The 14,878-nt window shown below is 37.9% G+C and overlaps 1 protein-coding gene across 7 annotated transcripts in view; it reads right to left on the reverse strand.

Moving 5' to 3' along the window:
- LOC106857798 (atrial natriuretic peptide receptor 2-like) overlaps positions 1-14,878 on the reverse strand; it is a 46,648-nt gene that overhangs the window by 5,888 nt on the left and 25,882 nt on the right. For 5 of the 7 annotated variants that reach the window (XM_088156017.1, XM_088156019.1, XM_088156018.1 and 2 more), the window contains 10 exons: positions 13,367-13,471; positions 12,951-13,094; positions 12,113-12,234; positions 10,321-10,456; positions 7,413-7,461; positions 6,371-6,475; positions 5,309-5,422; positions 4,376-4,469; positions 3,485-3,572; positions 2,593-2,732 (listed from right to left, as the gene is read on the reverse strand). In XM_088156017.1, coding sequence (XP_088012143.1) covers positions 2,593-2,732; positions 3,485-3,572; positions 4,376-4,469; positions 5,309-5,422; positions 6,371-6,475; positions 7,413-7,461; positions 10,321-10,456; positions 12,113-12,234; positions 12,951-13,094; positions 13,367-13,471 — 1,097 coding nt within the window. The remainder of the gene's footprint in view (positions 1-2,592; positions 2,733-3,484; positions 3,573-4,375; positions 4,470-5,308; positions 5,423-6,370; positions 6,476-7,412; positions 7,462-10,320; positions 10,457-12,112; positions 12,235-12,950; positions 13,095-13,366; positions 13,472-14,878) is intronic. The other 2 variants (XM_088156016.1, XM_088156020.1) reach the window with 2 other exon arrangements.

Genomic DNA, 14,878 nt, shown 5'->3' on the forward strand with positions numbered 1-14,878 from the left:
ACTAGATTTTTAAATTTTTATTTATATATAAAGATAACATTAGATTTATTCCCTTCAATCCTTTCTTTCTTCATCCTCCTGCACTGAGAATGCTTAAAGTGGGACAGACAGTGCAAATGTGGCTGTTCAGTATCTTTTGTCATTGGGCAGATATCACAAAAAAAGGCAATGACTCCAAGTAGGCATTCTCCTAAGATTCCTGCACTATGCTTTAATAGCTGATGATGGATTCTTGGGGTCTAGACTTCTGAGCTGGACAACCATGACTGTGAGAATGATAAAATCACACTAAACCCTGAATTTATGTGGGATTTGCTGCTCTAGTTTGATCCCTGTAAATGTATAGTGCATGACGGGATTCATTCCACTGTACTCAAAGAACTGGTGAAGTAATTTTAATATCTCTGAAAATGTTTTTGGAATGGCCACGGAAATCTGGAGAAGTCTCAGTTCTACTAGAAGCTGGCAAATGTTATCCAAATTTTCAAGAATGGCAAGAGGGATGATCCTGCAAACTACAGGCCTGTCACTTTCACTTCAGTGCCTGGCAGAATTTCAGAGAAAATTTCTCTGGGAGGTAATGAAAAATACCTGAGGGACAACACGGCCATTTGTCACAGCCAGGATGGCTTCATGAGTGGAAAGCCCCAGTTGTCAAATCTGATTTCTTTTTATGACAGGATAAGCCACCCTGGTGATAAAGGGAAGCTAGTTGATGTAATCTTCTCGGATTTCAGTAAAGCCTTTGATACTGCCTCTCCCAGGATCCTTCTGGACAAAATGTCCAGCACACATCTGGATAAACAAATTATGTGATGGGTAGGCAACTGGTTCAGGGGTGAGTCACAAAGGGTTACAGTGAATGGGTGACACCAGACTGGTGACATTTCACTAGGGGGGTTCCACAGGGCTGCATCCACAGCTCTGTGCTTTTCAACACCTTCATAAATGGCTTGGACACACGACTGGAAGGGATACTAAGTCTGCTGATGCTCCTAAATTGCCTCACAAACAGAAAGGTGCTGCTAAGAGAACTTGAGAAATTAGAGGACTAGGCAATCACCAGCTTCATGCTTAAGAACAAAAAGTGTTAGATTCTGCTCCTGCGATGGGGCAACCCTGGATGCAAAGACGAACTGGGAAAGGACAGGCTGGAAAGCAGAAATGAGTGCAGCAAAGGGACCTGGGGGTCCTGGTTGAAGATGAACATGAGCCAGCAGTGCCCTGGCAGCCAGGAGGGCCAACCCTGTCCTGGGGGACATCAGGCACAGCATCACAGCCAGGCAAGGGAGGGGATTGTCCTGCTCTGCTCTGAGCTGGGGCAGCCTCACCTCCAGTGCTGGGGGCAGGTCTGGGTGCCACAACACAGAAAAGACATTGAGCTGTTGGAGAGTGTCCAAAGGAGGGCAACAAAGATGGTGAAGGGCTTGGAGGGGAAGCCGTGTGAGGAATGGCTGAGGGCACTTGGTCTGCTCAGCCTGGAGAAGAGAAGCCTGATGGGAGACCCCACTGCAGCTACAGCTTCCTTGTGAGGGGGAGAGGAGGGGCAGGCACTGATCTCTGCTCTGGGGTGGCAGTGACAGGACCCGAGGGAATGGCCTGAAGTTGTGTCAGGGGAGGTTTAGGTTGGCTATCAGGAGAAGGTTCTTCCCCCAGAGGCTGGTTGGGCACTGGAACAGGCTCCCCAGGGAAGTCGTCACAGCACCAAGCCTGATACACTCAAGAAGTTTTTGGATAATGTTCTCAGGCCCATGGTGTGATTCTTGAGGATGGTGCTGTGCAGGGCCAGGAGTTGGACTCTATGATCCTTGTGGATCTTTTCCAACTCAGGATATTCTATGATTCTTTGATTCTGTTACTGTGTAGGGCAAGAAACCAGTCTTTTAGGGATCTATGAGGTCCATTTGTTCAGGAATTTTATGCTCAAGAATGTGTTCAACAGTTCCACAGAGAAAAAAGAGTGGGCTTTTTTCCCCCATATCTCTTATCAGAATTCTGTCTGTTTCATCCAAAAGCCCTGTTAGATTTCCTTAGGTTTTATGGAACTCAGTTTTAATCACAGTCTATTCCCAGCAGATTGCCATGGTACCAAATATAAAGCCATTTTCCTACAAACTCAATGAGAAGAGACAGTCAAGCCCCTACAGTGTGTTAGAAGAAAGAATATTGCTACGGTCTTTGCAGAAGAAGACAGATAATAAAGCTTAGGGTATGGCATCTATGATCCCATGTAGAAGGTAAATTTTTTTAGTTGTGTTCCTGTGGTACAGAAATTGCCAACTGGGATTAATCTGCTGCCAAGACTTAAAGTCAGATCTCACTAGTGACAGGAACCAAACAAACAGCAGTGGTATTTTACTCAATTAATTTGTCCCATTCACAATACTTATCAATCACACAAATGATTAAAGGTATGCAGGAAAATGTTCCTAAATTTTGCTAGGGCTCTGGTAGGACTCATCTACTAATTTTTTTTGTTTGGCCTTCCCGGGGATAAGAAACTTTCCAAATCTCCTTCAGCTGCTCTTCCTTGTCATCAGTCTCTATCTTGATGCTCCACGCCCATCATTGTCCACAGCTCAAGGAACTTACAAGCATCTCCTATTGTTTCCACCTTATAGACATCATAGTTGTCTATGATTTCATCAAAAGTGGTATAAAGCTTGTTCAAGAGATCTACCACTTGGTATGGTGTGCTGCTGCTGGACAGCTCAGTGAAGCCAACAATGTCACTGTTAAAACACAACAGAAAGAGCATAATCACCCACTGCCCCAAGCATTGCTAACTAGTAATCTTAAACACACCATAAAAATTTCTCAATGCAATTACATCAATCTTCTCTTTTCAATAACTATTTTGCTAAGATTTTTATTGGATAGTTTTGTCTTCATTTATTTAAATTTACAAACGATTCCTTCCATTTAAAAGGACAGACTGGCCTAAGCCTTTTTGCTTCTCAGTGCAGTAAAGCATTTTTACAGGTAGACTTTAACCTGTTACAGACTAAGCAGTCTTCAATTTTGGGTTAGGTATAAATGAAAAATATGAAAGATTATATCTATTCACTTATGACAAGTGAAGGCATGCCATTTATATGCTGCTTCCTGCACACATAAAGAATTAAAACTGTAAATCCATGTGGACTCTAAGAATAGACAAATTTTCTTTACACAGGCTAAATAGTGGATTCTTTACTTAGACCTATCTTATGAAACATACATTCATGCATGTTTATAACATGTAAAGTGATGTGCTGCTGTTCGTTAGAGCTCCAGAGTAATATAATTTTTTATCTAAGTAATTATAATGAAAAATAGGGAGTTATGAGAATTTTGGAAGACATTCTTTTACAGAGCCACCTGTTACAATAGGTGTCAGTTTAGACAGAAATTATGTACCCAGTTAGGAGCTTCATCTCCACCAGAAGCCTAGAAGTTTCTTCTGTAGGAGACAGTTCTAGTCCTATCTTTCATTTTCATTTACCTGAAGAAGATGGTAGCACTTGAGTAACTTTGAGCTTGTGCATGTTTTCCCTGTCTGAGATCATCTGCTACTTGTTTTGGCAACATACCTGTTGTAGAAAGTAGAGCATTGTAATCTTCTTAAATGGATAAAAGAACATATTAAACATAACACGTTTGTTTAAAGGCACAAAAAATGTTCATAAATGCAAAATATTATGAAGGTGAAAACACACTTTGCCATCAAAATCTGCTCTGCTACAGTGTGAGAATTCACCATAAATCTCACTGATAACACATCCAGATTTTTCTCATGGTCCATAACTTTTAGGCCAAACAAGCTAGTATCTGTACATTCCAAGGAAGAGTAATGTTAGATTCTAATGGTGTGATCTGAGATTATACTAATTCCTTCTTTGTCGACTCTTTGCTAGTCCTTTCTACCTGTGTTAGGTTTGTTCTATGTCCCCCATTTTGTTTTTTTGTAAATTGTCTTTGTTTCCCCTATTTTGCACTTTCACACCCTTTTGTTTTTTCCTCTCTTATATGCTATTCCCATCTCTTTATGTCTTTTTTTCTTATAGAATTTTGGAACATACACTGCCAGCAAAAGCAACCAACTGCAATTCCACACCATTTATAACTATGTAAAAGGCCTGCCACACCAATGCAAAGTCAGAGCACTATGGATTTTGAGCCATAGCTCTCAGATGAGTGCACTGATTTCTAGGGGGGAAATACAGAAAGTAGCTAAATATCTTTCTAGCTTTGCAAGAAAAAAGTATATTCATTCTTTGCTAGCTAAATGTTACCAATTAAATAATCACCTATCAAAGGGTTCTTGTTTATAGTTAGACAGCTGAAAAAAAATATTATTGAGAAGAATATCCAGTATTTTTTCTTTATAACTTACTATACAACAGACGATCAGTCTTCTGTTTTTCATGCATTAAATCCTGAGTTCGCTCAGAAACCAGTATCTCCAGATGTTTGTTATATTTCTCCATCTAAATAACAGAGAATTTTCTAAACTTTTTCAAAAATTCATCTTCCTACTGAAACAGATGCCTAGTTGGATAGGATTTAAGTATTTGAATGATTCTGCTTTGAAAATATTCAGACATTTAAAAAACCCCACATAGGTCTAAGACACCTAACACTTTTTTACAAAATCCAAATTTCAGATTTCTCCTTAGGTAAATTTATGAATCTAGACTTGAGGTTAGTGCTTACACACAAGACAGCAGAAGGCAATTTCAGGCTTTTCAAATTTCATGCAAATTTAGGGACAAAATCTAATGCAGCAAGCAACTTACAGACACAGATCAGAATCTTAACAAAACAAAGTCTCGATCTTTTATCGAAAGCTCACAATGCTCTTACATAAACAATCTTGCTATGTTAGTCTATGCTTTGCTTTTTGCATCCCTCCTCTGTGTGAGAACAGTCTGTGGAGGCAGGAATCTTCTTTCTCTGCTGATGGGCTTGAGATACCCTGCTCAAAATTATTTATAAACATGCTATTTGTAGCATGCAGGATTCTATATCCCTGGTACTATAAGACCATTGAGTCACAGAAAAGGGGAATATAGTTTGCAAGCAACATTTGACAGGCAAAAAAAAGTTCAGCCTCAAAGAAGTTGAGAAAGTTGAAAAACTGAATGAGAAGGAAAGCTGGGTTTAAAGCTGAACTGCAGCTACAGACAGCCCGACAGAACTGAACAAACAGCAATGGATTTTTTCACCAAACAAGGAGGTATAAGATTAAAAAAAACCAATCCTGAAGGATAGAGGTGAAAGTTATTGAAAGTGAGAAGATGGGATTGGATTAAAAAGCTAAATTTACCAGAGTCATCATCATGTCAACAGGGCTAACAGGATTCATCTTGTACAACATTTTCTTGACTTGTTCAAATGTAGGCCTTTGGGATGGATTATTCCTTCTGCACCTTTGAATTAACTGCAGAAGGGAAAAAGAGTGAGAAAAGCAAACAACCTTTTATTATTCCAAACATAAGCAGTATTTTAAGTTAATACTTCTGTTTTCTTGGTGCCAGCTGGCTTTGAAGCTCTATCTGCAGCTTGCGAAAAGTGTCAGAGCTACACTGAAGCCTCTGGAGTTCTACAGGTTTTTGCTGAATGAAGGATGTTGGTTCATGAAAATGCTGCTGTGGGAAATCATGAGTAAAATATACACATTCCTTCTGCTGAACACTGCTCAACCTCTTGTCTTGTGCTGTATTAGTGTTATGCTGTTGGAGTCACATACAGTTTTCAGAAGACTTGTCCGTACACAAAATTCACAAAATATTAAGAGATGAGGTACCCCTTAAGAATGTTAAGGTCTGGATTAAAAACCAGTGCTGCTAAGGAGAAGTTTTTTTGCATTTATGTTGCTACAAATCAGCGAAGGTGAATTATATTATGCTTAAACTGAAATGAGGATGACCCTATCTTGTTCTGATTTAATTAAACTCGGAGGGAGTGTACTTTATTGAGGCTACTGAAGAGAAAGACTTGTTGCATAAGAAAGAAACTAAACTCATAATTTGCCTGAGACAGACTTCATTATGTGAAAGCCCTCTGTCAGTTAGCTAGGTATTGCTAACATAAAATATGTATGGGATTCAACACTTTATAATAAAATGAAATTGCACAAAAATCAATGATTGAATAATAAAAACATATTTATTACACCAGCAACAGGAGGGGACAACTGAATCTTTCATTGTCACAATCACAAATTTTTTGTTAAGGATATTAAATATTATAGTTTTGGCTTGTTTGAGGTGTAATTCTTGATTTCCAGGTGATTTATATTTGTCAAAGGTAATATTGCCACTTCTATAACTTGTTGCAAATTCACTTCAGTAAATGATTTTTGTACACAATATTGTATTTTTCTCACCTCTATATAATCCGTGGGACATGGGCAAGAATTCCCAGCCTTTCCTGAAATTAATTCTGCCAAAGGTGGGTGCCAAGAATATTCAGCTGAATGTACATCATCTTTCTAGAGAAGAAGAAGAATGTTGATACAAGTGTTATGGTTCTCATGCCAGCCACTGAAAATATATTATTATTATCATCATCACTTTTATAACACCTCTACCATTTCTAAGTCAGCGTTTTTTCATAAGAGCATAAGGGAAAAGAAAGGATTAAAAAAAATATAACCCAGTCTAAAATGGGTAACCTTGTCTTAAAGCTCTTTCAAGGCTGACAGACTTTAATCCCAATGTTTATATGACATAAACAACTTTTGAAACAAATGAATACCTAGCAAGATATTGGGAAACTTTTACGAGATCACAAGGACTATATTAATCTTTCATTACAAACTGTCAGAACTGGAAAAATAGTAGTTTCAAGTCTTTATTGTTACAATTCTTGTTAAGCAAATTATTTCAGAGAGAATGTGGTTACATATCCAGACCATCTATTTTCAATTTCAAGGTACATTCTTTTTGTGTTTGCTATTTAGCAGTGATCAAAAGACATATTCAAAACAGACATTTTACTTATGGAGTGCAGCTAATTTGCTTTTCTAGGTTATTCTTACTACTGCAAGATTCCACAAAAGAGGCCTGTAAATGACAGGAAAAGGAGGAAGCAGGAGAAAAAGGAAGATGCTAATGCATACATTCTCCTTGTATCCACCTAGCCATTAAACCTCACAAAACTAATCGAAAGGAAAGGAAGTTTTGGAGCTACATTATTTTTATCATATGCTCTCCTTCAAAGCTCTGAAAGGGAAAACTGGTAAATCTGTGAGGAAACCCTGACTGCATGCTCCATGGGAACTGAACTGGCACCCATAAAATCATGAGGAAAATGCATGCTCAAAAAGTAACTCTAAGGTGCAGTAACTCAAAGTTTGGTTTGTGTCTTCAGCAGAAACAGAATCAAAGTTTTCATGCAAATTCTACACATAGTTCATCTTTACTTACTGCCAGAGGATCACTTCCAGTGGCAATTTCTAGTAAAATGATGGCATAACTGCAGAATAAAAATGAAGAAAAATGTTAATGCAATAACAGTTAACTGAGTCAGTGATTTCTTCTTTTCATTATTTCTTATTTTTCCCCATTGTAGGTCTGAAATCCCAGTATTTCAAAAAGGAAGGATGGCAACGGTGCTGCTACTTGTTACTACTTTGTGTTTTCAGAGATTTGTTACTGAATGTTTCTTGGTATTTCTCTCTCATGGTTACAGGTCCCAGAGATATCTGAGTTTGATGGCCAGCAAAGCAATTTTCTCTGCAAGAATTAATGGAATCCAGAGGTGATACATGCAGGTTTATGTACATGATTCCTACTAGTTAAACATAGCAGTCTGATTTTTGCTCCAATCAAGGGACAGGAGCAGGTTCATCAGAATCACCAGTGGGAGGCTTTTTTTCAGCCACTGGAAAGATCACTGTTCTAGAAAATGTCCATGAAGTCTGTGATGACACAGTGTCCAGAGGAGATATTTTATATTGAGCATTTCTGCTTGTTCCTTCTGAACTATATTTTTGTGGTCATTATCTTCCTCAGTTGAACTAAGGTCAAATACATTCATCAAGGATGAAGAATGGAAAAAGACAGTAAAAACAGAGAATTTAGTCTTTTCTCTGAACTCATTGGAGATCTTTCAGAATAGTGATCTCTTAGAAGCAAGCACCTCCTCTAGCCAACAGTCAAGATAAAGATGCCTCTTTATATAGTGAAACTGTAATAATTTACCCCTGCACGCCTATCAGCTTGGTAACATTTACTTTTTTGGAGGATATTGGTTTTCAGTCAGTTGTGTTGCTAATGGTTGCATTATTCTGTAAGATATTCTGTTGGTAACAGGATATGTTTATCTATCTTTCAACTCACTTGCAGACCACCATTGGAAAATAAAATTATGCATACAAAACATGATGAATAAAGAGAAATTATTCTGATGAGACTTTTATATTAATTTTGTGGTGATTTAGTAGAAGAAAGCGAATCAGTCCTGGTGAGGCAGAAAAGCTGAATCAGATTTTTAAGGATAATAATTTGATTATAGTAAGTCTTATAAAGCAGTATTGATTTAATTCATCTACAGCTGCACTACCCAATAAAATTCACTTTTCCACTGTGGATAGTGAAATTCACATGACGATTGACGAAATCAAGAAGAACCAATCTGGGAGAAACTGTGACTGGAAACAGCCTCTTTAGCTCAGAAGAGGAGTTACGTTCATGCTTCTGTTTTCATTTCCATTTTAGCTTTCCCATCTGACCAACACTTTCCCTAGAGAACTTTAAAAGCAAGTGATTCATCTGGAAGAGCACACTAAATTACAAATCTCACTCCTGCAGTTTCTACTAATTTTTTATTTGGGCCTCACCTTCAGGAATATTAGTGGAATGTTTGCACAGATAAAAACTGAGGATTTCAATACTGGATCAATGCTGCCTGGCCAGTGAGGCCAAACATATGTACCAGGAAGGCTTACCTCCTGCCCATATCATCAAACACAAGATTTGTTAAAATGCAAATGCTAAAGAACAGCTCAGATAAGAAGACAACCCTTTCAATGGTAAAGAGTACTTCTCTATCTTCCCTGTCTTCATGTTGCTCTTCTCCCTTTTTTGGTGTTATCTTTCATTGCTTTTACCTTTTTTTAACCAAGAAATTAATAACTGCAGTGCCACAGAAGAAGATACTGATTTTGTGAGTGGGTGGGACAGCAAGACAAATCCAGGAAATATTCACTGAATCAGTCAAAAGTTCATTGTATATGAACTCATATATTATATGAGCAAATCAGATCTAAAGACTATTTAAAGGGGAACCCTTGGCAAGAAATGCCTTCAGGAGGTGAAGTTGTCTTGAAAGTCAAATAACGATATCTATCCAGAACAGGAGTAGAGTGAGACCAACAAGCCAAGGAAACATTTTCTAGGATGCATTTTGGCTGCAGGGCAATGATAAACTGAAATGTATAAGACAATCCTAAAATTATTGTTTAGTTGGAGCACATTTCTCTCAAAGACTACTTCATGTTGCAAAAGTACAGACCGACATAGGACAAATGACAGTAGCCAGAAATACCAACACTCAAACTGCCTTAGCTGAGCTATTTTGGAGCAAATTCTAAGGACATATTGAAGCCTATAGGCAGAAACACTACTGAGACATCAAGTTCTTGCTCAGTTAATCTGATAGAATAGATAAAAATTAATGATCAAGCACAGTATATGCAGACCCTGTTTACAATTGTGTTCCCACTTATCTGAAGAGTGGTTGGATCAAAGCTATCCACCACTGGCAGGGAAAGCCACTGGAAAGCAATCTTCTATAAAGGTTTTCAAAAGGAAAGGAATGGAGCTATTTTCTAGTACATCCATTTTGTTCCCTTCTCTTTATTTTTCCTCTGTAAACCAAATATTATCACCATTTATATGCCCCCAAATAATTGTATTGACATTCAATTATAGAATTACAGGAGGCATATGTGCATTATGACATCCTAGAACATTGATGCTATTAACTTTAAAAGTGTTGCCATTGCTGAAAATAATCTACTTTTCATAAGAAACAACAACAGAAAAAATGATAATTAGATAATAGCAGATCTTCATGCCTTTTTATCTTACTAGTCAAGTGGTTCCTTATAAATTATTGGGTCAGCTCTGCTTTTCAATAATGTCAGTGAATTCAGTATTGCATTGTCTACCTTGAAAGTGAAGATCCTGTGATATCTATGCTGTTCTGTATTCCAGGACCAATCCTTTTAAAAATACAATCAAACATATACCTGGAGTGACAACAGAATTATACTAAACCTAACTGTCATTAAAGAATACTCAGGATTACTAAAAGTCAGATCATGAAAACCTGTAGACATCTGACATAGAATTGGGTTCAACATCTGAAAGAGTATGTATTTCAGGAGCTGTGTAAATCAAATGCTGCTGGGATGAACTTGATCCATCAGGAAAATCTTCTTTTCTGTATGACTGCAAGCCATAATCTAAAATGGAAAAAAACAGGAAGCAAACCATTCATTGGATATATCTCCAAAACATGTACAGTAATAGACAGTTACACAGCTAGTCTAAAGAAATTCATTTTCCCCATTCTAAATGCACATCTTAGTCTAGAAATAGTGGCATTTGGGTGGTCTTTCCCCTCTAAACTATTCTAAATATAACATCTGGAAAACCAAATATTTGGCCAAGACTGAATGACAGCAGAGAAACTGAACTACATGACCTATTGCAATCAGAATTATTTTATGATTTTATCATATTATTTTCAGACAATAGTCTCACCTCAGTGGAAGAGTTAGCATGTAAATCCAGGTTTCTGTTCTACTTTGTCCCTTGATCCTTATCTCTAGTGGCAGGCTGCTCAAGTAATTACTAGTTAGACAGACTAACAACTGAAATCAGATGGTGGGCGTTACTTGAATACTGCTAGCACCAGAACAAAGGCAGAATAGACATGAAACATCTTTCCATCTATACTTCTAGCCTAATATAGAAGGAATTCTTAGCATATGACTCAGAATCAGGACGAAGGAGAAAAAAACAACTGACTTCGGTTTTCTTTCTTACGTAAACAGCACTCTTCTGAGTGTATGGAAAGGCTGGATGCAGATACCCAGTTTTGTCTGGAGTGACCTCTAATTAATATGTTCCTAGGGACTGAATCTTTATGTGGAGGTCATTTTTAAAATAGCTCCCACATTTGTTATTTATGAAGTCTGTTTAACGTTATTGCATCCAGATAAACCATGATTTGAAAACTCTACAGTTTGACACAGAACAGAATCAAAACAGAAGTTGCTGAATGATTTTGCACATATCCTATTTACTTGAGAGGAGCTGTGCTAAGGTGATGCAGTTGATGTAATCCAACTATGTCTAATTTTTGTTTTTCTCCAGCAGAGGCTCCAAGCAGAGTAGGCAGTTCTGACGGCGGAAGGATACTGAAGGAGTTGGAGAAGTAAGCCTGGTCCTGTGTAGGAGCCTTAGTCATAGGATGTACCACTGAAAAATAAATCTGCTGCTGCTGCTTTTAGGAGGGCTATGGGTTACAGAGTATGATCACTACTCAGGGAAAAAAAGTAGAAGACATGATCATTGCCTTAATTCCCTTTGGCAGCTGCAAACTAAACTAGACCCTGCAGTGGTTTTCCTGTTCCCAAAGGCTGTCTTCCGGTACCAAGAGTGGACCTGACTTGTAGCTCCATGTCTGAGAGGATACAATTCAGTGCTGTGAACAAGACTTAAAAGCTCTGAGTTGAGTCTGATTTTCTCCATTAAACTACCTCATGCTAATTAAACTACCTCGTGCTAACAATCAGTCAGCAATACTACATCTCTTTACACCATTGTCCATGCCTCAGGTTTCTCTCTCTAACAAAATACAGAATGATGCAGTTTCTGCTCAGATAGTGATAGACTGACTAATTTGTAGGATCTGAAGTGTGCCTCTGTGATGTGTACTAAGTAACTTGACTTGATGATGTAACATGAAACTTGCTTCAGCATAAGGTGCTGCTAGTGAAGTCTGGGACAGTCAGCAATTCCACAAGAAATGTCAACATGAAAGCACTTGTGTGAAATCTATAATTAGGGGGTTATTGGACAGCTTTGAAAACTTTTTCTAGTCTTCTCTTTACCTGCAATTTTACAAACCCACCGATCATCTATCACACAGTTATTAGACTTCAACCGCCCATGATACATTTTGTGGTGGTGGAGATAGGCCATTCCTTGAGCAATATCCGTAGCAAAAGAAAACCTGAAAGTCAAAAATCAGTGAGCTAGTATTTCCACTTTCACTCAAGAATAGCTCCAAAGCTTACTGAAGTTTACACAAATGATACCTTTCAAATTGTCCCCATGCTCATTTTCCCAAAACACTTAAGGTGTCTGTTTGGAAACCCCTATCTTCCTGAGCTCACAGGCCAAGACTGTAAAGTTTCTGCTAGAAATCCTCAGCACTTTTGTATCCTTGGTAGTGCTTTCACACCTTTACAAGTGAAACAATTTTATTACCTTCCTTGCTTTATTTGGAAGGTTTCCTAACAGTAAACCATTTTTCTTTGCTGAAGGCAAGCATATAGCAGAAGCAGAAAGGACATGCCAAGATTGATCTCAAAAACAATGTCACTGCCTTTGTGAAAGTTTCATTGACAATGTGAGCTCATTTCCTGTATTGGTAAAAATAATAAAACAGTTTTGCAGTATAACTAGACAAAGAGTTGAAAAGTCATTGGCTTAGCATTGCAAGAACTAAACATACAATTTCTCAAAACACTCAAAAGACATGTTGGAATTGATATTCAAATTAATTTCCTTCCTTCCTTCCTTCCTTCCTTCCTTCCTTCCTTCCTTCCTTCCTTCCTTCCTTCCTTCCTTCCTTCCTTCCTTCCTTCCTTCCTTCCTTCCTTCCTTCCTTCCTTCCTTCCTTCCATCCATCCATATATACATACATACATACACGATTTTTTTTACCTGAAACCCCAGTTCAAAGGAATATCTTCATTGAGGAGCACATCACTCAGGCTGCCTTTGGGGCAGTACTCTGTGACAATGGCAACATTTGGAACTTCTACACAACCTCCAATAAATTTGCAGAGATTGGGATGGTCAAGTTCCCTGTGAAAATCAACAAAAATCACAGCACAACAGTAATTTTCACAGATGTCCCTCCTGGTTTCATAATGCAGCTGGAAAACCAAGTGCCTTGTCTCACAATGTAGAGAAAAAGTAAAACAGACATAAGGAAATTTTGATCTTTGCTCTCTTTCAAGTAAAGTTTGAAAAAAAAAGTGGAATGTGAATTTACAGTCATATTTGGAAAGATTTTAAGCCCTAAAAAATCTGTGTAAAAATGGAACAACATACAGTTCTTAGATTTTGCTTCTTACCTCACTTGCTTTACTTCTTTACGTATGGTTTTAGACAGTGTAAATGCCTTCTTCATTATTTTCTTTATGGCCACTGTTTTACCATCACTGAAACAGAAAGAAATGCTGTTTACAGTTTTAGGGCAACTTCAGAAGCCAGCAATGCTACAAAAATGGGCTGCAAATAGTTTGCAACGGGAGATAGCTTCATATCTCTCAAGATGAGGCAGAGAATTTAAGTATGACCAACCATATGTGGTTGTAAATCTGAATCTAAGACAAGGGACAGGACCCTGTTTCTTTTGAGAAAGGTACCATTAGTGATTATGTTCAATCAATCTTGATCTGTGAACAACATCTGGAATGTGAGTGTCAGAGTCAGTTGAGGCAGTTTGATGATGGAGGAGCAGCAAGAGAAACACATACAGCCACCTTCCAGCTATCTATTACTTCTGGCTACTGTTCTGCAGATCCTTCAATGACTTTTAACATACTTTTGTACTCATGGAGTTGATCATTCTCAGCAAAGAAGCAGCTGAGTTTGATAGAGAGCAAAGCAATTTTCCTTTTTAGAGTAAAGGAATTCAGTGGAGATATCTGCAGGAATTTTAGAGATGGCCACCATATAAATACCGAGTATAGGTGTCTAATGTAGCAGTTGTAGGTGCTTCACCAATGAGACTGAAATCCCCATTCTTACATTTTTCAATCTTGATAAATGTTTTTGACTTTGAGTCACCTGAGGAAGGTGGTGATGATGATGATGATGAGGATGATGATGATGATGATGATGATGATGATGATGAAAATGTCACCATTCAGAAAGAAGCAAAAAATATCAATGTTGAAAACAGTATTTCATCAGTGAAGTGGCTGTGATTTTCCACAATCTATGCTGAAGCCACTTTCTCCTCCAGCCAATGATACCGAGTAAGCTTCTTTATCCTGCAAAGCACAGATCCTTCCCTGTGTATTCAAATGATAAGTGCTGCTTCCACCTTTCACATCTCCTGCTCCCACACATTAATTTTATCATTTCTATGGGAAAAATTGCTTTTTGGATGGCAAGATATATCTATAACATTTGTCCTTATGGTGTCCTTATATATACATGATACACACCTTTATAATTTGATTCAGAGGTGAAATGCTCTGAATCTTGAGTCCTGCCAGCTGGTTAAACGACAAGATTTCTAATGTTCTACTGTAGAGGATACCCTTCTTTAGAGCAAACAACCTAGTTTGCTCTGCCTGCATTTTAGAATAAAGGGTATTATAAAAGTCTTGATTTCAGATACATTTGAACTGCAAAGACCATTCACTAACAGATATAGGACATCTTATGTAAACAACCTTTTAACAAGATACTAAGAGAAAAGGAGAAATGAGACAATCAAACCAGAAGCCTGGCATGTATAATACTCCACAGCCAATATGTATTATAGATGTCAGATGATGATCTTAACTTACCAGATTTGGCCTAACAAGATAAATTCAAGCTTTTTCACTGCCTATCAACATAGAGTAGGAAGA

The sequence above is a fragment of the Sturnus vulgaris genome, chromosome Z (assembly GCF_052056855.1).
Source record: "Sturnus vulgaris isolate bStuVul1 chromosome Z, bStuVul1.hap1, whole genome shotgun sequence".
NCBI classification, from domain to species: Eukaryota; Metazoa; Chordata; class Aves; order Passeriformes; family Sturnidae; genus Sturnus; species Sturnus vulgaris.